Genomic DNA, 24802 nt, shown 5'->3' on the forward strand with positions numbered 1-24802 from the left:
ACAGGCCGATTTCGCTCCTTAACGCGGAGCCCAAGATATTGGCGAAGACGCTGGCCAATAGGCTTAAGTCGGTGCTCCCTTCGCTGGTCCATCCCGACCAGTCGGGGTTCATGCCCCATCGCAACACGGCCCTTAATATCAGGCGACTGCATGGGGTATTGGGGCAGCGCCACAGACTGCAGGAGGACGCGGTGGTGGTCTCTTTGGACGCCACCATGGCTTTCGACACCCTGGAGTGGCCGTACATGTTCGCGGTCCTGCGCAAACTAGGCTTCGGGCCTCAATTCATAGCGTGGGTGCGGCTGCTCTACGCAGAACCCCTCGCGCGGGTGCTGGTGAACAACAAACTGTCCGAAGTTTTCGCGCTGGAACGGGGGACACGCCAGGGCTGTCCCCTCTCGCCCCTTCTTTTCGCTCTCTCCCTCGAACCACTCGCGGCCTGGATAAGGCAGGATGCCGCATTAAAGGGCATAGCATGGACGGAAGGGTGGGAGGATAGAATATCCCTATACGCCGATGACATACTCCTTTATCTCTCCAGGCCGCGAGGGTCGATAATAGTGGCACTCGACATTCTGGCTAGTTTCGGTCGCAACTCCGGTTTCCGGGTTAATTGGGCCAAATCGCATCTATACGTCCTGCGTGGGAACCCTCCGAGGCTCCCGGACACATGTCCTATCATGGTGGCAGAGGACGGGTTTAAGTACCTGGGTGTCTACATCACCGCTGATAAGGCCAAACTATACGAGCACAATCTCAAGCCGCCGTTGCAGCGGCTCCAAAGAGAGGCTAAATCCTGGCAACACCACTGTCCTTGCTGGGCCGGGCAACCCTTTTTAAGATGCTGGCGCTTCCTAGATTCCTGTATGCGCTTCAAAACTACCCGGACCTGGTCCCGAGCAGCTACTTTGCGGCCATCGAGGCCGCTCTCCGTGACCTCCTCTGGGCCGGGGCGCCCCGAATCTCGCTGGCTAAGCTCACCTTGGGGTGGTACGATGGCGGTATAGCCCTTCCCGACATCCGTAAATATTACTGGGCGGCCCATTTGTCCGCAATAAACCAAGGGACGTATGGGGACGGGAACGATCCAGCCTATGGCATGGATAGATGGCTGCTTCCCGGAGGGAACTACGAAATAGCGCTTTACTCGAGGAGAGGTCTGCGTGGCCTTACCGGACCCACGCTCCATTCGGTACAGATTTGGCGCGCTGCGCAGAAGAAGCTCGGCTGGTCGGGTGTCCTCACAATGGCCACGCCACTATGGGCCTCCGAAATATTGGGCAATCTGGGACGCACCAAGGGGTTCCGGAACTGGGACCTCATCGGCATCTCTCAAATTAAGGACATCTGGGGCCCTACAGGGATCCGTACGTTTGCGCAAATGCGAGACGCATATGAACTGGCGCAAACTGAATACTTTAGGTATTTGCAGGTGCGTCACTCCCTACAGTCGAACATCCCTCCTGAGACCAAACTGCCGCCAGCTTCCCCGCTTGAGGACAGGCTGCTGGACGGCCACCTCCCGGAACACGCCATATCCCTCACCTACAAAAAACTCATTAACAATCCCCCCGATATGCTTATCCCCCTCAGAGACAAATGGGTGGCAGAAGGCCTAGAGATAGATGATGAGGAGTGGCTTTCTGCCTTGGCTTCCCCGCGTGAGGTCGCCATATCATCCAGACTGCGGCTTATCCAATTGAAGATTTTGCATAGAGTATACATCTCCTGTACGAGACTTCATGCGATGGGGAGGGCTGACACAGCGCTCTGTAGGAGGGGATGTGGGGGCACAGGTACCTTCTTCCATGTGCTGTGGGGCTGCCCGAAGGTTCAGAGGTACTGGCGCAGGGTGGTGCAGTGTATGGAGGAGGTGTGGGAGGTGGAGATTCGCCTGGAGGCTAAGAGATGCCTCCTGAATATATGGGAGCCAACGGACCTGCCACCAAAAGGGAGGCTCTGGGTGACACTCGGCCAAATGGTGGCGAAGAGGAACATAGCTAGACTCTGGGGAAGTCCCATTCCGCCCACATTGTCAGACTGGAACAGAGACATGGACTGGTGCATGCTACAGGAAAAAACCGTCTATGTGGCAAGAGGGTGCCCCCGTAAGTGGGTCGAGGTGTGGACCAAGTGGAATGATTTCAGAGGGGGCATCTGTGTGCCTCCTTCTATCGAGCAGGCAGACCCCGGGGATGTGTAATATACCACTGCTCTGTACGCTCCGAAGGTTAAGACAGTGATGCGTAGGTCGCACCACCGGGAAGTAAGGTCAAAGGTGCTTGCAGTGTGGACAAAGGTGCTTGCAGTGTGGACCGTCCCTTGGAAGGGTGGGGGGGGGATGGGGGGGGGGGGGAGTTTTGATTGTTAGACAAGTTCACGCCTGTTGGGGCACATGCTTGTGTTCAAAGTGGTTCTAAGAGAAAATAAGACCTAAGGCATACGTCCTTCTTCCCTACAAATTTGATGCACTGTTTATTAACGCCGCCGTACCCCCGGGTTGACGGCACAGGGCTGTGTTATTGGTTACACATATAAGATTCCTTCCGCTGCCGGCCCACTGGGTTGTAGGCTGTCAGCCGTGTATTGTGTGTCTCTGAATAAAGGTCTTTATTAATAAAAAAAAAAAAAAAAAAAAAAGGGGAAAAAAAGGACCCCAAGAACTATAGGTTAATTAACCTATTAGATATTGGGGTCAAGGTCTTTTCGAAAATAATCCTGGGCAAGTTGAAGGATTGGGTAGAGCAGAGGTCAATAGTTCCAATTGAGCAGGGTGGCTTTAAGGAGGGGCACTCAACTGTTGATCACTGTTTTGCACTGTGGGCGGTGGCAAGGAAGTCCATGGAGAAGCAGGGCAAATTGTATTGCTGCTTCGTGGACTTTCGCGCAGCCTTTGACTTGGTGGATAGGGATTGTCTGTGGGAAGTATTAAGGAAGTATGAGGTGCCTGCTGATCTCTTGTTGGTAATTCAAGAACTGCATAGCCATAACTGGGCACGTGTAATCAAAGATACTTCTGGTGGGCTCACAAAGGAAATTCCTATAAACAATGGGTTGAGGCAGGGCTGTGTATTGGCCCCGTTACTCTTTGCCATATTTTTAGCAGACTTGCCCCTTAGCCTGGGTACAGCCAGGGGTGCAAGCCCGAAGATAAATGGTAAGCATCTGCCCTGCCTGCTGTATGCTGATGACCTTGTAATAATGGACCAAACAGAGGTAGGGCTGCAGAGAAAGTTGAATGTATTTAACGAGTACATCACTGCAATGCGTCTTACAGTAAATATGGATAAAACAAAAATCCTGTGTTTTGGGAAGAAGAGTACAAAGTTTAGCTGGTACTTGGGCCAAACCAAGTTAGATACTGTAAATGAATATAAATACCTCGGAATATGGTTTACAAGGTCTTTGAAGTGGGATACCCATTTGGAGGCACAGAAACTAAAAGCGCATCTTGCGGTATGTGGGTTGAAAAGATTTGACCATAGCTATGGAGATATGTCACATAAACCCCTCTTGACCGCCTTTAAGGCTATGGTTCCGCCACAATTCCAATATGGGGCAGAGGTTCTATGCATTGATGGGAAAAGCTCATGGGACAAAGAGGAGGGTAAATGTCTAAAATCCCTGCTGTCCCTTCCAGGGTCGGCGATGATTCAGGCAATTAGATTGGAATTGGACCTACCTTCATGGAATGTCCAGGTCCAGTCAAGTTTGCTTAGATTCTGGAACCGCCTGGGTAGGGGGGAAGTCACCAAGGTATCACAATGGTGTGTGAAGGAAATTCAATTCAGTGAGTTAAAGTGGGCGAAGGCAACAAGAAGAAGACTCCTGACCATTTGTGATTACCTGATGGTGGACATTGACCCAATGACACTCCAAATTAATGTGATAAAGAATGTGCTTAAAGCGCAGGGTAAGGTATGCTCGAGGGCAATAGATCTAAAGTATTTGAGAGAAAAAGACTCTGTAAAGTTTATGAGCGCTGGATGGGAGAAAGACTCCAGCTTTCCATATATGGATTTGCTACCTAATCGTTGGTTAAGGAAAGAAGTCTTTAAGTTAAGAATAGGAATCAATCCGCTATTTATAAATAGCGGAATAAAAGCTGCCCTTTTACACCCGGATGGTAAATGCGTGTGTAAAATAGGAATGAAGTGTGATATTTTGCACCTTTTATTGGATTGTTATCTGTTTTTAAATCTACGTAAAGTGTTTCTTCGCCCGATATTTTTAAAATATGATGTCAATGAGCGCTCGCAAGCACGTGATCTTTTAGTGGAAATGGAAAATCTTGACATTGCGATAGCCATTGGGAAATTTATGCAGGGGGTTTATAAATTTATGAACTGAGTAGAGACCCATGAAAAGGCCAAAGCTTTTTAATTCTAATGAGTTTTGGTTTTAATTGTGTAAATGCAGTTTTATGACAGTAGAATTTTTATAGTAAATGGAAAGAATTTGTGTTGTGACGATTTTAGATGATAAAATATGTATTGTGGTTTATAGATCAACCGGTCTAAATAAACTTTATTTTTTGACTTTGACTTTGAATGCTGCCCCCTCTTTTCTGTGCCAAGGGTGTCATGTGCCCTAATGCTAGCAAGGAAAATGAGCCCCCATGCCCATTTTGTATTGTAAACCATTTAGAATGGTGAAGCAGTGGGCCTCTGGGCAAAATTGTCACTGCACCTGTTTCTCTAATGATAGGTGCTGCCGCCTCTGACGTTTGTTAACATGGACTCCCATCTCACACCACCGCTCTCCCTCCCATCTCTCAACATCCTGCACCCTCCCATCTCTCAGCATCCCTCTCAACTCTCTGCCCAAATCAAGATGGCTCCTCTACTTCCCCTCCCTTGGGCTATTGCTCCAAGGCTCAAATCAATACTGACACAGCAAGTATTCCCTGAAACTGCAGCACCAACGAGCCCTACAACTCTGTGAAGCAGGCTGTGTACTCTGCACACTCAACAGGGCCATTATTTCTAGGCCAGATGCACAAAGCAGGCTGTTTTGTGTAAAAAAGGAACAAAAACAAAAAAAAAAAAACATTTAGCCCCTCCCCACACCCCCCTGATGCTTGGCCCCTGTTCGACTCGCAACAATTGTGACCTATGCCATAGTGCTAGCAAGGAAAATGCACCCCATGCTTTTTTTCATAGAAAGACTGCCATGATTGGGGTCCAGTGCCCACACACAGAGCTCCAGTGCTGTGAAATAGATAGTAGAGAACTTATGAATAAACATGCCTTCTCACCAAGGTGCCTGCTACCTGAAAGAAATGTAAATGTGTGCAATAGTTAATCATCAAATATAAAGACTGCTTTCGAGCCAGTGTAGCTTTTAATTAACACTCAGCTTCATGAGAACACACATTTCATCCTTCTGAGAGGTAAAACATGTGTCTGTTAAAAGGAGTGCACTTTTTTAATGGACACACAACATTTTTACACTAGATATATCCTGAATGTTTATCACAAAAATGTGCATTTTTAAAGCACTTGTTTTTTCTTAACCAGTATTTTGCAGCAGCCTGTTTTATGCAGTGTAATACAATTTTAAAATAATGACATTTACAGTGCTTTCTGTCACAGGCTGGGACATCATAGCACTATAAAGAAGTCACTATTCCTCACTGCACCAATCAGGATTTAATTATGTTACTCACTCTTCACACATGAAGACGTCTGCAGTGATTACATTAGCCAACTGAGGTTTCATAAGGTAAAAGATTACATTTCCCTTTGATCAGTTTAGCTTGCATGTGTTTTTCATTTGAAGTGTGTGCATGTTTTTATATGTAGTTATACGAAGGTGAACCAAAAACAATGAAATGCTGATTTTTTTCTTTTTAGCCATGTCTTTGACCAGACTTCACACTCACAGGCCCCTGCCCCATGTCACTCTGTAATGTCGTTCTGAAACTAATTTGATGGGCTTTAACTGCTGCATATAAATGAAGACAGCCTAGAAATGTGCCTTTCTCGATTCCAGGCTATCTTTATTTACATGTAACTGCAGACCCATTTGCGCCCCCCTGGATATACATTCACGCCCCCCAGGGGGGGGCACACCCCACAGTTTGAAGACCTCTGATCTAGACCACAGAAGAGTTATGTTATGAAGACTTGTAAAGCAAACTATCATCCAGGAGGGAATCCTGGCATTGAGCATGTGTGATCTTAGCCATACTAGGACCTAGTTGGAATTACTCAAAAGGCCAGTAGCAGAATTCAAGAGGCGAGGAGGAGTGTGTAGTGGGGAGGAGGAGGAGGGCGCTTGTGTGTAGTGGTAGGTTATTCCATGCAAAAGGCTGATGCTTATCTATTTAGCCACACAAAAAGGAGAACATATTACACCATTGGTGTAATATGGTCCTTGTATAGAAAAAATAAACCTTGCATTAAAATTCCGCATCTTAATTTCCTAGTATGTACTATGCTACGAAAAACGTGTTTTATAAATTCACTCAACGTACTTCTCCATAGTTCTAAAAATCTGATACATTTTCTGGGTTTCTTAGCAGAACATATATCAATGATGATTCGTGTTGGAACCCAATGAACTGTTTTTAGACTTGCAGGGTTTGGGGTTTCTAGACCATCTGACAAAGACTTAAGTCAGTGTACTAACAGGAGACAGAAAATTTGATGCACTGCAATCACCTCACAACCCAGTGAGCATTACTTTAATGAGATGCGTCTTAGATAATAATCAGTCCTGTAAGATTTCACAGGGATAGCTAGTGGAACCCAAACACTTTCAGCATCAATATTCGAAATTCAAAAATACTAGGGAACTAGAAATATATTTTTAAGATCTATTAAAATTCAAATACAATAAGAGTGCACATAAGATAAATAGTAACTATTACAAAATAAACAAGATAGGGGCAATGTAATTTATTAGGAGACAGAATGTAAAAGCTGCTTACCTTTGGTAACGCCTTATCTGGTAGAAACTCTAGCAACAGATCTCATACCTTAGAATTGTCTCCAGGCATCAGAATGGATACGGAAACATGACTTTTCACCCCAAGAGACACAAAGAACACTGACCGCTGGTGTGGAAAACTAGGGCCCTTAAATGGTCAAAGCCCAGTCTCTAAAAATCCTTTCGCAGAGCAGAGAGGATAGGTTGGTAGGTAAGGCACCTGCGGCTAGAGTCTCTACCAGATAAGGCATTAACAAAGGTATGCAACTTGTTCATCTGATACAGACTCCTAGCCGCAGATTCCTTACCTTAGAATAGTTACCCAAGCAATACCTCCCCAGAGGTGGGTCTGCAAAACAATTTCACACTTAAAAGTCCTGCAGGACCGAACGAGCAAAAAGCTCACCCCTACGAACCGGACCGTCAAGGCAGTAGCGATTGGTTAACGTATGCGAGACGCCCATGTTGCTGCTTGGCGGATGACCAGGACCGAAACTTCGCATGCTAATGCAGTGGTCACAGCCTTGGCTCTGATGAAATGAGCACGCAAGCCCTCTGGAGGTTGCTTCTTGGCAATGAGTAGCAGATGATCCACGACCTTTACCTTCTTTGCTCTGACATACCCCACAAAGAGTTGGTCGTCCACCCGGAACTCTTTTGTGTGGTCAAGGTAGAATGACAATGTTCTTTTTTGGTCCAGATGAAGAAGTTGCTCCTTTTCTTTGGAGGGATGTGGTGGAGCGTAAAAAGTAGGCAGGGTGATGGAGTGGCCTCCAGGAAAGGGAGTGACAACTTTCTGCAGAAAGAAGGCGCTAGTGTTACCAACCAACTTGCCTGGGTAGATGTTCCGGTACAGCGACTAGGATGACAAAGTCTTAAATTCACTGACCCTCCAGGCAGATGTTTTTGCCACCAGGAAAGCCGTTTTGAAGGCAAGGAGCCTGAGAGGAAAATTGTGCAATGGCTCAAAGGAAGCGCACATCAGAAAAGTTAAGACCAGATTAGGGTCCCACCGAGGCATGATGAAGAGCGAAGTGGAAATAGGTGTTGCAAACCTTTCAAGAACCTATTTACAACAGGGGATGGCTCATTTGGCAACTGCAGAAAGGCTGAGATTGATGAAAAATTGCTCTTTAGGTTGCCCAGGGCAGATCCCTGCTGGGCAAGAGAAAGGATAAAGAGAAGGACCAGACAGAGGGGAGCAGAAAGAGGTTCAACCAGTTTCACTGCACACCATGCCACAAACTTGCCCCAAAGGCAGGCGTATACAGTCTTGCTGGAGGGACATCTGGCTGTCAAGAGAACATTGCAGACTTCGGGTGGACTGTAGAAAGCTGTCAACTCTCACCGCTCAATGTTCACCCTGAAGGCTGAGCATTGATAGGTTCGGGTGGAGAACCCTTCCATGCTGCTGTGACAAAAGATCCTCCTGAAGGGGCAGCGTGATCGTAAGACCGATTGCCATGCTAAACAGCTCAGGATAGCAAATTCACCAAGCCCAATCTGTAGCCACAAGGATGACTTGGGCCTAGTTGATCCTGATCTCCCAGAGAACTCTGGGCAAGAGTGGTATGAGCAGAAAGGCGTACACTCGAGACGAAAAGAACATCTTAGTGAGAACCGCCTTGGAAACTTAAGCAAGCAGAACTGCTGACATTGCGCGTGCTCGGCGGTGGTGAACAGATCTAACCAAGGTTCTACCCCCTGCTGAAAGAGACCTAGCACCATCTCTGGATTGAGATGCCATTTCCGATCCGCTAAGCATCTTCAGCGGAGTTCGTCTGACTTGGCGTTCAGAAAGCCTGCCAGGTGTTGACCCACCAGGTATATTGCCCTGATGTTCCAGCCATGTCCAGAGACGAAGAGCCTTTTGACAGAGGGCTCATGACCCCACCCGCACGGTTTGCTGCAGTTGCACATGGTGGTGGTGATGTCAATTAACACCTGCACTAGCCTGCCCTTGATTGAAAGCATCATCCATCCCCAGAGTGACGCATCTGTCATCACTGTCAGATCTGGTTGAAGAAGGGAAAGGCGTCTGCCACTGACCCAATTGCGGTAAGTTAGCCACCACTGCCGATCTTTGGTAGTTCCCTCAGAGATCTGGACCATGTCAGAGATTCCTCTGATGCTGTGCCCACTAGAACTTCAGGTGCCACTGCACAGACCGTATATGCCAGTGGGCATGTGTCACGAGCAGGATGCAGGAGATAATGAGGTCCAGCAGCCTGAGAGTCAGTCTCACCGAAATCCAGGACAGAGTCTGAAACATAAGTATTATAGCCTGAATATCCTGGACTCACCGTTTGGGAGGATAGGCCAAAAACTGCACAGTGTCCAGAACCGTTCCGATGAAAGGAATCGTCTGAGAGGGAGTCAGGTGTGACTTCAGCACATTGAAAGTGAACCCCAGGGAGTGCAGGAGGTATGCCGTAGTCTGGAGGTGGGAGACGACAGCCTGGGGCGAGCCTACCTTCAACAGCCAAAGACACAATTGATGGACGGAATGCAGAACAAATCAAAACATTCACCCCCAGTCAAGAGATCTGGGTTAAATCCATCATTCTTTTGCTCACCATGCCACCCCAGTTTAGACCTGGCTATATGCAAATCAGTCTTGACCCTGTGCCTCATGGGAACAGTCCAGCCCGAACTGCCAAGCCAGGTCCTCCCTGGACCGGAAACAACCAGTCAATGAGACAGAGGAAGACGGCACCCCTGATCTCCACAGATGAGCTGCAACCACTGCCATCACCTTGGTGAACACCTAAGGCCAAAAGAAAGCACGGTGAACTGAAAATACTCGTGGTCCACAGTGAGTTGCAGTTAATGCCTGTGGACAGGCAGGACAGGAATGTGGAAGTATGGGTCCTGTAAGTCCAATGCTACCATCCAGTCTCTCGGGCCCAGGGCAGACAGGACCTGAGCGAGCATGAGCATTTTGAACTTCTTGAGGAAGAAATTGAGAGGTCGCAGATCTAGGATAGGACAAAGGCCTTGATTCTTTTTGAGCACCAGAAAGTAGCGGGAATAACAACCGCCACCTACTTTTGGCATCGGAAACCTCTCTATGGCTCCCTTGGCCAAAAGAGCCATCACTTCCTGGCAGAGGAAAGAGAGATGGTACTCCATCAGTCAATCACAAGTAAGTGGCATGGGTGATGGGGTAGTCACGAAGGGGAGGGAGTAGCCCCTTCAGACAATCTGAAGGACTCGGCTGTCTGATGTTATAGACCTCCAGTGGGGCAGGTGATAGCGTATCCTGCCTCTCACTGGGTACCTATGATGCTAAGACAGCAAACTAAAGGGGTTTGGAGGCTGTGGCTGCTGGGGGCTTGGTGAACGGGCCTGAAATCTGGCTATATAACCCACGGAGTCTGTGGATACCAATACAGCAGCCAGCAAAGGTTGGGAAGCTTGCACACTGTCTTGGCTTGACATAGAGAGACTGGGCTGAAAGCCGGTTCCATGGCCACGAAAGGCCTGCTATCCTTAAAGTGCTCCAGCCTGAGTCCAACTTGACTCCGAAGAGAGCACCATCAAAGGGCATGTCCATAAGTGACACTTGGACATCACTGGAAAAGCCAGTTCTCTGCCAGGCATTGTGCCGTAAGACCACCAACGAAAAAACTGCTCTGCCCAGCGAGTCGTCGAGTTCAGCCCACATCGAATAGTGAACTTCGCTGCATCTCCCCTGTCAGGCATAACTTGGAAGGCTATGGCCCAGGCCTCCTCTGGGACCATGGGCAGTAACTGAATCCCACATGGCATGGCAGTAACTGCCCAAAAGGCACGCGGTGTTCATGGACCGCAGAGCCAGGCTGGTGGAAGAAAACATTTTCTTTCCTAAGGTGTCCAGCATCTTGGATTACCTATCCGCGAGAGGTGGAGGCTTGGACAACCAAGCTCTCCAGGATCGGGTGCTGCTTGAGGAAGTTAGGGTCCGGTGAGGCGGTTGCAGGCGATCATCCTGTTCACAGGAGCCCATGCACAGGGCTTGGACTAAGTCTCCAGCAGGTCGTCCGCGAGGGCTTCATTAAATAGGAGAAGCGGTTCTGAGGGGGTCAGTCCCACTTGAAGCACCTCCGTCAAGATTTCAGTCTTGACTGCCACTGAGGGTAGGCCAAGGTCCAGGGCATCAGCCGCCCTTCTCACTAGCATAGCAAAAGAAGCCTCCTCCTCCATAGCCACGGTAAGAGGTGAGAGCATGGCAGTATCTGGAGAGGTGTCTAGCCCGCTGGTGTCCGCCAATTCCTCACACCAGTCCATGTTGGGGTATAGGTACTAGCATTGTTCAGCGTCCAGCGACACCTCCCAATCCTCCCTGAGTCCCAGCCCATTAGAATAGGGCTCAAGCTTCAGCCTGGAAGGCACGGTTCTAGTCTACGCCAGAGTCTATATCAGACAACACTCCTCTGGCTCCAGGTCGGAGTCAGGGATGAGGATGGGGACCGAGCCGGTATACGAACAGGTGCCAGGAAAGGTCAAGGTGGTGCGACTGGCGCTGGTCCGAATACATACGTCGATCCAAGGGGCCCAACTGTAGCTGGGGACAGAATAGTCAGCAGAGAACCAGTGGGGGCCCTTCCTGAACCTGCAGGGCCCGAAGGTGCACCAGAAGCAACAGGCAGCCCAAATAGAAGGTGCATAGAACCCGCAAAGTTGGAAAACTCATGGAGGTGCGGAACGAGGCGCAGACCCAGGCGCATGCTCAACCACAGAGCCAGGCCTCAGAATGATGCCACTTCCTGGTCTCATCAGATGACTTCGACGAATGGTGCAAAGTCAAAAACCTTTTCGACTTCTTACTCTTTTTGCTCTTGTGGGATGTACCCCGAAGATGACTTGGAATGCTATGAGGATCCTGGGCTCCACGACCGATCCCAGGACCTTTGTATCGAACAGGATCAAGACTGTCAAAGCATCACACGTGGGGTGGCAAACAGCTCCCTCAAGTCTGTGGGGTGCATGGCACGGCCGTCGACCCAGGTCTTCTCGTTGTGGTTGCGCATGAGGCACCAGAGGCAAACAATGTGCAGGTCAGTCAAATACATTTGCTAGTGACAGATATCCTTCCACGCCACTACAAAAAGTAAAAAAAGTCAGTCACAAATTGACTGGGGGCATCTCTCTCTCTGGATCTACGCGGACTGGCGCGGTAAGAACCGATCTGACGTCAGCACGCTGGGTTGGAGCCTATATAGGCACCGCGCACATCACTTTCGGCGCAGACACCACGCAAAGCCTAAACACCATCTACTGGCGCTAAAGGGTACTTCTCACGAAAAATTTCCAGATCGAGTCTGATGCCTTGGGATAATTCCATGGTAGGAAATCTGCAGCTAGAAGTCTCCATTAGGTAATAGCAAACACTGACATTAAGATGATAAAGCAGACTACTTTGAGTTTCACAGATGGTTCACAATTTTTCTGAACAACAGAACTGCGTCTAAAACTCAGCAGATAAACAGAGTGATGGCTGGATATGCCTTCCCCACAGCAAGGACGGGTGATTACAGCTCTGTATGACCCGCAGTCTCAAATACCTAGTATGAAGTTTTTCTCCTTCTCAATACGCTTTTTACTAGTATACAAGCATATTGGTTCTGAACATTGTTCAATATTTCCAATATAAACAATTACTAGCTACAGCCCTTACAGGCTCTCACTCACGTTCTGTGAAAATGTACCTATTGTTTTAAACAGTAAGTGAGAAGTCAATACATCAATTTCTATGGGACCTTGTTATTTATTTACTCTCAAAAAATTTAAACCATGCAGAAAAATATGAATATATTCAAGCAAACTCAATTGTTGCGCTGTAATAAGTAATTACATTATACATGTGCATTTATATTTCAAACTTAAACCTGAATAAATTAACAGATATAATTAGAAAAGCAGATACCTAGAAGAGAAAATATATGCTAATTAAAACACTTGTCTTCCACCTATCACAACTAAAAAAAGTAAAGGTAAAGGTATGCTACTGGCACATTATGCCTGGTTTGATGGTGTTTGGTGAGACCTGTTCCCCCAGGCATGATAGCAACTACCTGGGCCGCACCACTTTCTTATTCTTCCTCATGCCTTGAGCACGGCCTTTCGTTCTGCCCTAAGGAGTGGATACCCTGCAATTAAATGTGGCAACCATTTTTGTGGCATTCTACTTATGCCTGTGCCGTTACCCTATGCTTTGCTAAGCATTACCACCATTTGTATACCTTTTCCTCTGCATCTTTACTTTTCTTGACTAAATCCCTCAGACGCTCCCCATTCTGATTAGTATGTTGAAATGTCAACTTTCAGACAGCCAGATTCTGTGGTGCACAGGACCTTTAATAAGAATGATTCCATGATTAGCCCTCCTTCTGTTTTTGGAGTGTAGCTAGCATTAATGTCATTTGCATGCATATGACGCTCACTTTGTGCACCATGCAATCACTTTCTGAACACCAAGATTAGTCTCTGTGCATTTATTTTGATGCAACTGTCTATTGCAATAAGTAAAGTGGTTTTCCTTGTAGTGCCTCTACAATCACATTTTGAAGATTAGGTTCGGTTTACATAGTATTCAATGCACTATTGATTATATTGGATATGAAGTGACTTACAAAAATAGCTGCAAAAAGAGTCCACCTTGAACCACTGGTTTGCATTATTGCCAGAATGGAACAAGGTTACGGGTAACTCCTGGTATTTAAAACCCTTTTATTACTCAATCCGTTTTCAATTTCTTACTGGACCTGCACCCAGAGGGTTTCCCTTGTATGTTTTAGCCATTTGTAAGTTGTATGATCTGTTGTGCAGCCAATGATTGTAAATATCTGTGAGGGTCATAGATAAGTGAGTTTATGTAGGTAGCCTGGGGCCAATGTATGTATCCCAGGAAAACAATACAAGATCGTTGCAAAGTTGTGTGTATAGTAGACAGAAAGGGGGTTGTTATTGGGTCGTGATGCAGTGACAAGCCAATTTCTGAATTAGAGAAGGTTCGGGATATTTGACAGTTACATAAACGTTCTTCCACATCATGTATGTGTAGATAGGAAAGGCCTGCTGCTACGTTTTTTGCCGTTTGGCTTGACAGTGCATATTTCTGCTAAAGCTTTTTTTTTCTTGCATTTGTTTGATTCTAGTTTAACAGATTCATGGATGGAGATGTCAAAAGATCACTGGAGATGATTAGTTTTCCATTTTTGATAGACTGTAGATGATACTACGGATTTTGAAAATGATCCAAACCTTCAAAGAGAGCAAGAGAAGTTTCAACTGGGAAGGTAGGGGTGAAAGGTCAAACTCATTCAGGGCCCGAATTAGGTGTGTAGATGCCTTTAGGGATTGTTGGGCAGTGTGGTGTCAGGGACACCGAAGAGCAAGGCATTGCCTTGGTTTAATAAGAGGGTTTAAATGGCAGTTATCAAATGAATTTGGGCAACACAGTTGTACTTTTTATTTTTGGGGAATAGAAGGGAAAACTGGCAACTGGTCTTCTGTGCGATGTGTGCACGAAGGGATAGGTTGGCGTCAATGGTAAATGTGAGTCACTTAGTGTAGGCTGAAGCCATGTGTGGTAACCTGCTTTCTTCTTGCTTTGTCCTTTCTGTTTTCTGTTCTCTGCTGCTCGGCCAGTCTTGTGATTTCATAGAATGTTCCTCCTGTGTATGTTGGAGTGTATCTGTCAGTTGCTGTATGTAGGCTGAGCAGCAGGGTTGCTGCTCCCGGTGGGGCTGTACATGCTTACTTGGATTATTATGCTGTTTATCCTGTAACTTCTTCTCAAGAATATACCTTCAACTTGGATACAGCTACAACCAAGTTCCCTACATTTTTTTTCCGATTTCACACCACTCCAGTTCATGTCATGAGCGAGGATTGGACAAGTTATTTACTGTTGTTCTTGGGGAGTAGGAGCAATTTAGTCTTGATGAGGTTCAGTTTCAGGTAGGTGTTGAAACATCAAGAGGTGCATGAGTTGAAGCAATTTTGATGTTGCAGTCTGTGAGAAAAGAGCTGAGCGTCTCGAAGGCTTAGGGTTGAGATGATGGTGGGCAGGATGAATATACCACAAGCGTGGTGACCCTCGAAGCGTGAGGGCCTCAGGCATGGGATCTGCTTTTCATACAATTTATTTTCGGTTTGCATACAGTGGACTGGCTTACTGGGAGGTCAATGGAGTACCAGGGGCCACGTAACTTTAATTTGTACATTATTGTTTCAACGTACTTATGAGCTTTTCCATTTACATTTTTTAAACGTTTATTGACATCATATAATGGAGTCTGGGTTGTGAAACTGTTAAGGTTCTAATTTAGGTAGTCAATGAAGAGGTCTCTGAATGAGTGTTAGTTTTTTAATTTCATTTATTGAGTCTTGCTTGCACTTCCAACCCATAAGAGGTATCAACATTAATGCAATATTGCAGTACTTTGCTCGTTTTCTTTTTTTTTCTTTTTCTGACAACACGCTTTTTGTCCGATAGCACACACAAAACATGACAGCTTCACACAAGTGTAATCTAATGAAAAGGATATTCCAGCATGTCCGAGGTCCACAGTGGGGAAGTCTGTATGGCAAAGAATACCCAAATATCTAATATGCATTGCTTGCCATTGCAGTGAATATGGTATGTCAGATCTAGTAGCAACACTGGTTAAGGGGACCATGGGGGCTTTATCCCAGTTAATCCTCAGGCCCGATCAGCGGCCGAACTCCGAACTCCATAACCTCCTCAATAACAGGAGTCGTATTAACCGCTCAGTTCTTAACTATTAACATTGCATCTCTAGCATACATGGACAATAATGTATACCAGAATCCCACATTCAACCCCCTGCCGATGATTAAACTAACGAAGAGTACATGCCATGGGCTCCACAGTTAGGGCAAAGTGCCAATTCTAAACGGTACCGACAGCCGGTTATTCAAGCGTAATCTAGCACAGCGGGCAGTATACAAAATCTGGACCCATTTTACAAATGTCCCGCCAAGGCCCAATATGGACCATAAGTAAAAAAGGCCACTCTACTGTGTGTCAAATGCCTTGGCAGCATCCAAAAACATGGCAACAGCCAGGATGTCGGGGCTTAGTTGGTGCGAGTGGGCAAAACGTAGGCTTGGCATCAATGGAAGTAGGCGATTTGCTGAGATTTAAGCGAGAGGGGACAGTATGATTCACACTTGGATGGGGGTTTATCAGGCTTAAGAAGTGTGATTATAATAGATTTGCGCAGGGACACCTCTGTTTGAGGTAGCTGATGCGCTTTATAAATGTATAAATAAATAATAAATTGTTAGCGATAGAAGATCCCTTTGAAAAGTCAGAGTGTGACCCCGTCTGTCACCCTCTTCATACCTTCTAGCCTGAGAATATTTACCCAAAAATGTAACTTCCTTCTCAGCCTCCTTATAAAATTCAAGGAGAGCCCGCATGGGACCCAAGATTTCACTGTCCTTGGTTTCATTATAGTGGTCCATGGTCATCATACCATACTTCCATGGAGCAAAGTTCACGTTCCAGCTTCGCAAGTCTATTCTTGATAGATTTGAGGATGACATGCCCATTGGCCATACACTCTCTCCGGCAAAAAAAACTTTAGGGCTTCCCACAATGTGGCAATGGAATCCACAGTACTCTTGTTTATAGTAAAGTATTCATTAACCGCAGCCCTAACCTCCTCCATAAAAACATTATCCAATAAATTTTGAGATAGACATTTTGAGACTCTTCCATCCTTTTGGTAGGGCAATCTGTAATCTCACCAGGGAGTGATCAGATAAAGTTTAGGGTAGATGCTGGATGTCCGCTGCCCACCCCAAGACATCCTGCGACCCCACCTAGAAGTCAAGCCAGGAAGAAGTGTCGTGGACAGAGGCGTGAAAAGTGTATTAGCCGGATTCCTTGTGTAGAGATTGCCAAAAATCAATCATGTCAAACTGCACCATTACATCAACAAAAGCAGTGCGAGCCTTGGTAAGACATCGTTCATGATGATTAGAGCAGTCTAAGGCTATATCTAGAACAAGGGTATGATCTCCACCCCATATGATTGAGCGTGGCTCGACCATTAAGACATGTTTAAGAATAGATAGGAAAAAGTCAGGACAGCCCACATTAGGAGCATTTGTGTTCAGTAATATAATGTGCGTGCATCCGACCATGCCCTGTACCAAGATATATCGACCTTCAGGGTCGCCAGAGGACTGAAGGTGCTGGAAGGACACCTGTTTACGTATGAGAATAGCAACCCCTCTAGAGTAGGAGTATGATGCAAAATATCGGAAGGCGCCCCAATCCGTGAATAACAAAGACTCCCTCCCAGGCAGCAAGTGAGTCTCCTGCAAAACAAATTATATCCACCTGATGACAGTTGAGATAGGTCAAGACCTGAAGACATTTTCGAGGATTAAGGCCTTGGACATTCCAAGTAACAAATGTAATAGTAAGATCACTATGCTCACTGCGTGCACCATAAAACCTTAAAAAAGCAGAGCTAGAAAATTTGCGTGTGAGTGCTATCAGCCATTATCAGACAATGAGAGAAGTGCATTGTATTGCCAAACTACCCTAATTAGCCCCCACCCACACCAAGACCCAAATTCCCGGTGAAATCCCTAAACAGGAAAAGCAACCATTCCTAGAAGAAAAATCTACAGTAATGAGAATCATATTCCAATTTACATCGCTCGGCTCATGGCTGGGGCCGGCCAGCGCACCAATGAAAAAGACACAGGCAGCAAACTGTTGGAGAGGGAAATGATGGGAATCCCTATACTCAGCGGAAGCCCAATTCAGGCAGATGGTGCGACCAAATCAATATATCATCCTAAACCACTCGGTGCCAACATAATATCGGCATTCAAGTGATCCATAAAATATTAGCAACCAGCATAAAAGACAACAATAGGTCAAGCATTGTAACATGCGCAAAGAGGAGCAAGTGCAAGCAGTCATGCCACTGAATCGAGTCAGGAACTGGCATCGCCAATTGCGTGAGATGGGGATGCCCCTGGTGACCAAGGGTTTTGCTGCAAAAAAGTCAGTACTGCGGCGAACTCTGTGAAGATCTTTGGTTTGACCTTCCAGTAGAAACACAATTTGGCTGGACATAGCTTACCATACATGATGCCACATTCCTGTAGTTTCTCCTTCACGGTAGAGAACTTTTTGCGAGCATCTTGTACTGATTGCGTAGAGTCTGGAAAAATATTTAGATGCATACCCTCATGACATACTTTCCCAGCCTCACGTGCCAGATGAAGCACCTGGTCTCAGTCTCTATAATTTAGAAACTTGTCAAACATAGGCCCGGGTGAGGCTCCCGGGACAGATCGAGGGATCGATTGGCCGGATCGATTCGCCCGCTCGATCACAAAGGACTGAGAAAAGTGTTAGGCGCCAAACAAGGTGGTACGAAGCGTAATCCTCTATGTTCCCCATGGATGTAGATTCAGGAATACCAAGAATACGGACATTATTTCTTCTAGACCTGGCTTCCACATCTTCGTTCTTAAGTTGCACTTTTCACAGCTCAAACCATTAACACCCATTCTCAACATCAGAAATATGCTGCTCAACGTATATGCTGCTTGTCCATGCAATCTTTTAGGTCATCCATTCATCTGGTAAGAGTGTCTAATTTATAATCAATAACATTGAGACTAGTTTGCATGTCCAACAGGAGAGTTTAAATACATAAGTTACTTACCTTTGGTAACTATGTATCTGGTAGAGACAGGATCTAGACGCAGATTCCTTACTTAGAATCCTCCCGAGGCACCAGACTGGATCCAGAAATGTTTTTCCCCACAGTACATCCGCGCGTCAGCAGAGGGCGTCAAGCGACTCCCCAGCGACGCCGTCCCCAGATGTGGTGTAATTGCCAGGGGGAACCACCGGAAGGACAAAGGTCTGCAAACGCGGTAGCAGCCTGTATCACCAAACCTCCAGTGGTGGGATGGCGTAAGAGGCAGGGGGGGTCTCCTGTTGCAGGGTGATGCGTGCGGCCCCCTGCCCAGTCAACTGACTGCCCATGATGGGCTGTGCCCAAGTCCACAACAGTACGTCGAAGAGGGACTCGTTGTAGGGGAGTAACAGGACCACTTCCATCTCACCTTGGCGGATAATCTGCATCAAGGGGTTTGTGGTTAGTTGCACAAAAGGAAATTGGCAATGCAAAATTGTAGCTGCTCTGCTCAGAACCTCTGACAAAGAAGAACTATTCTCCATTGCAATGCCCGGAGGAGGGAGCAAGTCTGAGGTTGAGGAAGACTGCAGGCCACTAGCACCCCCAGATCAGTCATGCTCCGCTCTGCCTGCAAAATGAGGATTACGCACCCCTCTGCGGCAGAGGTTGAATAAGATCTGAAGTGGATGGATTTACAATGAGCAGTGCTGCTGACGCTGTACCAGATGCCGTCTGGCACAGTTGTGGCATCGTGTCGACATTGCAATGGGGTCTACATCGAGCGCCGCCGCTGCAGATGAGGGAGGCACCGAAGCCAAAGGTGTGAACCCCGGAGGGCTATGCACCAGTGCTGTGTCGAATCTGCTAACGGATTCAGGGGACCCGCTGTGGCAGAGGTTGAAACCATTGGCAAAGAGACAGCCGGGGTACTTCCTACCTCTTTGGGGTTGGAAACCGCACCAGAGAGTGAAGGGATCGAAGACCCGCTGAGGAGAAAGAAAATACTCTTTCATCTACTCCACTCTTGCCCCGGCTACAGAGTTCTCAGAGAGGTGTGGAGGTGCTTGAGAGGCCTTCCCAACCGAAAGGTATGGGACGATGTCAAACATATGTTTGGAATGCTGGGTCTTAGATGCCTTGTGGGATGGTGATGGCTTCTCACTTGAGTGACTCCTCGACCCGACTCCCGGTCTCGGGGGAGAAGAACGACGCTGTGCCTCCCCCGAAGGCCACTTCGGGGATGACGACGCGACGATTCATCAGACACCCGCGAGGAGTTTCATACAGTATTCCTTCAATGCCATCGGCGGGAGATGCTGACAGGAGCCGCATTTGGCGGAGTTGTGGTGTTCACCCAGATACCACCACAAGACAACAGTATGAGGATCCGTGATCGACATCTGCCCCTCACAAGAACTAAAGAATTTAAAACCAGAAGACATCGTGTTGGCACACTGTTCGACAATAAGAAAGAGGAACAGACAACAGCGCATCCGCTGAGTTTTTATATGGACTACGCCAACGTCACATCCAAGGTTGATGTCGCTCAGAGTAGCTCCATGTGTTCTGCTGGCACGCGGACATATAGTGGGGAAAAAAGTTTCCTGATGCAGTCTGATGCCTGTGGAGAATTCCAAGTAAGAAATCTGTGGCTAGATGTCTCTACCAAATATCCTTAATTTTGCTGTGCCTGCCGCCTTGCCTCAAACCTCAGGTTCTGTCGCTTGGCGTCAGTTTTGCCCATTACGCTATCAAAAGAAGTAACCAGTCAAGGATATAATTAGCAAGATAGGGCTTCGCCCCAGCATGGTACAAGAAGAGGGGGAGTAACTGGATGGTCAGGCCGGCGTCGATGCGCCCAATCCACCCGAGGCTCAACAGAGAGCAGTTCCAGCAAAAGGCAAGCCCAAGCAGTAGTTACTTAGCGTTGAGGGCTCCCAGTGTTATAGCGGTTAGCCTGGTAGTCAGCACTGCGAATCAAACACACCAGGCATGTGTAGAGCAGCAGTGACAAATTATATAGTATGCACCACACTTACTGTGCAACCAATGCAGACACCAGGCAATTCCAACATCCCATCGTACCGGCATCATTTCAGGCAGGATGACCATGTCAGCTTGTATCTTCAGTCCGCCCCACGCAGTCCCGAAGACGGATAGCCCTCAACAAGGCCATGGGTGTGCCTCGCTCTAAACCCTAGCCCAGAGCCTCAAAGCCGAGCCCTGAGCCCTAAGCCCTAATGCCCAAGCCCTAAGCCCTAGCACTGAGCCCTACCACGGAGCCCTGCACCCTATCCCGGAGCCCTAGGCCCTAAAACGGAGCCTTAAACCCTAGCCTTCCACCCTAACTCTGATCCCTAAACCCTACCAACAATCCTTACACCCTAACATCTAGCCCTAAACACTTGCCCAATGCCCTAAACCCTAGAATCGAGCCCTCAGTCGCCCTCTTGGGCAGTTCGGGCTGGACTGTTCCCATTGGGCACAGGGTCAAGACTGATTTGCACATAGCTGGGTCCAAACTGGAATGGCGAGCAAAAAAAACGATGGATTTAGGCCCAGATCTCTGTACTGGGGTGAATGTATGACATTGTTCTGCATTCTGTCCATCAATAGTTCTTTTTGCATTGGTCACCCCGAGTGGGACGGGTATGCTCAGACGTGAGTCCTGTGTTCTCCATGCCACTGGAATCAAGCTATCCTGGCTGAAGAGGGGTGAAACCCCGAAACTAGTCCTAGGATGCTTGTTTCCAGTCCAGAGAGGACCTGGCCTGGCAGTTCGGGCTGGACTGTTCCCATTGGGCACAGGGTCAAGACTGATTTGCTTATGGCTCGGTCCAAACTGGAATGGCATGGTGAGCAAAATAAACGATGGATTTAGGCCCAGATCTCTGTACTGGGGTGAATGTATGACATTGTTCTGCATTCTGTCCATCAATAGTTCTTTTTGCAGCCGTCGACAAGCACCACCGCCATCCCCAACTTGTCCAGCACCCACTGCGGCCCACCACCACGATCCCGCAGCCTCAGTCCGAAACCACCGCTCTCGAGGGCACACACCAGCACCTCGCCCAAAGAGCCAGGAGTTTCGGGCAGCGGCTTGGGCATGTTGATGAGACAGAGGAAATCTTGGTTTCTCTGTACTTTATTTGCTGTGGAGGTTGAAGTATCCAAGGAGGGTGTTTGAGTGTTTGAATGAATGCAATGGTGAGGAGCTCAGATATTTTATCTATGAAGTCCTCGTTATGTCCACAGAGTCTGCAGCAGAGGTGGAAGGTAGTCTCACTGGGATTTGAAGAGTAAAAAACAGCATGTGAGTCTCACATCGATTAGAGTCTTTTATGTTCATCAAGAATATAGGGTCAAGATTGGTGAGTGATGGCAAAGCCTCCCCTGTCTTGTGCGGGAGTGACTTAGGTTTCTGTGATGAAGAGGGTTTTGAAGTTGTGGTGCCTGAAGTACGGATCACTGCAGTGTATGCACATATCAGCATGGATCTGTGTGTCCTGTCAGTGTGTTTGTGCTGTCTGGGGCTGAGTGGGAGTGTAGGGATGGGTAGTATTCAGTGCAGGCTAAGAGACATTCTGGTGAGTGACCTGGTTTATAGTGCACTCAAAGTGAGGCATTAAGCACGGATGACAGGTCAGTGGTTAAAGAGGGAATAGAGTCCAACGCTCACCTGATTGCATTAACCTCTACACTATCACAAAACACAGATTTTCTCAAAAGTTGAAAAGTGACAATCAACACTTTATAAAACTAGGTAATAAATAAGAACAGCTGAGGTGTAAGAGAGAAATGGAGGTCTATAATGGTATTACCAGTGGGCATGTGAGAGAGAAGAATATGCTTTCTGGCTTTTTAAGACCATTTTGAGGTCATGAATTCCCTTTATAGCTCATTCCTGGCCAAAGAGTTCCACTTAGTAGTCAGAACAGTCCATCATGTGAGAGAACTGATAGTGAAGAACATAGCTCACCTGTCTGAACTTGGTACCTGGCGTCTGGGGCAATAAAAGATGGCTGCACGGACAAAACTGTTGGATCCTTCCCACGGTGGAGGCTGCTCACTCTAATGACATTTGTGACTGCAATCGCCGTGTAAACAAAGGGCCCAGATATCACAAGGAAAGTGAAAGCAGGATAGATTGTATACACCTGTAAAATAAAAAACGAAAAATTGGTTAGATGGTCCCCTTTCAAGGAAAACCTTAGCATTAAGAGACAGGAATGAGATTCACGCATGCTGCAAAAACCTGTATAAAAATATAAAATGTATGCTGGATGGTGCCTATGCCCAGAAGAGCATTTAAGAAAAAATTTCACTTGAGAGTGAGAACAAATCCATTTTGAACACTAAAAGCAGTACAGCATATTAACAGACTATAGCATAAACAAGATTCCATACATTTCTGTGGTGGTCTGGAGGTTATCTTCCACCATCCGTGAGGAACTTCCTACATCTAAGGGCTAAATTCCAATGCTAGAAAAGGTGCACAGTGGATAAAACAGCCTACTGTTGCATTGTGCCATCTGGGTTTTTTGGCCAACCTGACTGGCAAATTTTCTGATAATGGTTCACTGACAGGTAGACAGACCGACTTAAAGTGTTTGCCATGCTTTTCAGCATTCCTCAGACTAATGGCGGCCATTGGAATGGGCATAAGAATAGTTTCTTATACAGTGTTTACCCCTTCCATCTTGCTATCAACACTTTAAATTGGGCTGGTGAGCCTGCAATTTAGTAGACAAGTCTTTTTTTTAATTAATAGCGTGAATAATTTGTAAATTAGCGCAATACCTTGCAATCTTGCAATATATACAAGATCATGGAGTCCATTCGTGCAAGCCACTATGAAAAGTAGAATCTCTCTGTTGATTCAAGATGGACTCGTATAGGTCTGTGCCAAAACAATAAGCCACTGAGCTCACTCCTGTAGGCTTAAATTCTCCTGTAAAGACCATTTCATGGTAACACAAGGAAGCAGAGAAAGATCAGGGACTCAACTTGAAAGAAGATTTGATAAGCTTACCAGTGCAGCCAGAGACGAGGACGAACAGTATGAAACAGGCAACCTGTACATCGTCTAGTGTTATGAGACTGCAACTTCTATGCTTTTTCCTTCTTTATGCCTACTACGCCATGGAACTTCATTCACGCAATGAAAAAATTAAGTACTGACCTAACTCTTGTCTGCCCTTCCTCCCTGTTGACACTCTTTATCAATATTCACTTGATATGACTAGCCCAATTTAAATACCATTGCACCTTGAACCTCCCGATGTTCTCTTAATTAACATGCAATCCTTCACCTAACACCAAAATGATATACTTGACTTAATTCTGACCAAGACCCCGGACACATTTTCTAATAGAAACCTAACTGTGTGATTCTTCGAACCCTGACAGAGCCTTTGCAATGCCCCATGTCGATCTTATTCAACGCATTGACCGTCAAGGCAAAAGAGGGGGTGGTTTAGATATCCTCTGTGCGTTGCATCACCTTCACTGAGGTCTCCTTCACAGCCAGAGAAGTACTGATCTTCTCCCTCAAGGTTGACTGTCATTCCTCCTTCTTTAGAGCCTTAGTCTACTGCTTAAAAGTCCCAAAGAAAAAGTTAATAACTTTCAGTAACACATTTTTTGGTAATAACTCTACCTACAGATTCCTCACCTTAGAATATTCAGCAAGCATCAAACTGGATCTGGAAAATCTTAAGTATTACCTCGGTACGCTGATAGATGGAATCGATCAGGTCAATCTTGGTGTCTGCGTCGTGACATTGGGGTGCCCATCCATATAAGTGCCACCCCAGCATACTGCCATCAGTTTCTTTCTTGACTATTTCTATGCCAAAAATGCAGAGCCACATAAAAACCTACATCTGACCAAGGTGCAGTGTCTAATCAAATTTAAATTGAAAAACCCAGTTCGCAGAGCATGGAGTAATGGTAATGACTCCGCAGTTGGATAACCTCTACCAGAAAATGGGTTACAAAAGAGAAGTAACTTGTTCTTCTGATGGAGACTTCTACCCGCAGATTCCTCATCTTAGAATAGATACAAAAGCAATACCTCCCTGGAGGTGAGTCTGCAAACTGGCTCAAACAAAAAAGTCCTGGAGGACCGAACAGGAGAAATAACCGGTCTCGAAAAACCTGACTGTCCAAGCAGTACTGCT

General features: G+C 46.7%; 1 protein-coding gene across 4 annotated transcripts in view; it reads right to left on the bottom strand.

The window, feature by feature from the left end:
* Window positions 1-24802, bottom strand: part of KIAA1549 (KIAA1549 ortholog) — a 746373-nt gene that overhangs the window by 409060 nt on the left and 312511 nt on the right. For all 4 annotated transcript variants that reach the window (XM_085652039.1, XM_085652040.1, XM_085652037.1 and 1 more), the window contains exon 4: window positions 22600-22777. In XM_085652039.1, coding sequence (XP_085508165.1) covers window positions 22600-22777 — 178 coding nt within the window. The remainder of the gene's footprint in view (window positions 1-22599; window positions 22778-24802) is intronic.

Source organism: Triturus cristatus, chromosome 4_1, assembly GCF_964204655.1.
Source record: "Triturus cristatus chromosome 4_1, aTriCri1.1, whole genome shotgun sequence".
Taxonomy (NCBI): domain Eukaryota; kingdom Metazoa; phylum Chordata; class Amphibia; order Caudata; family Salamandridae; genus Triturus; species Triturus cristatus.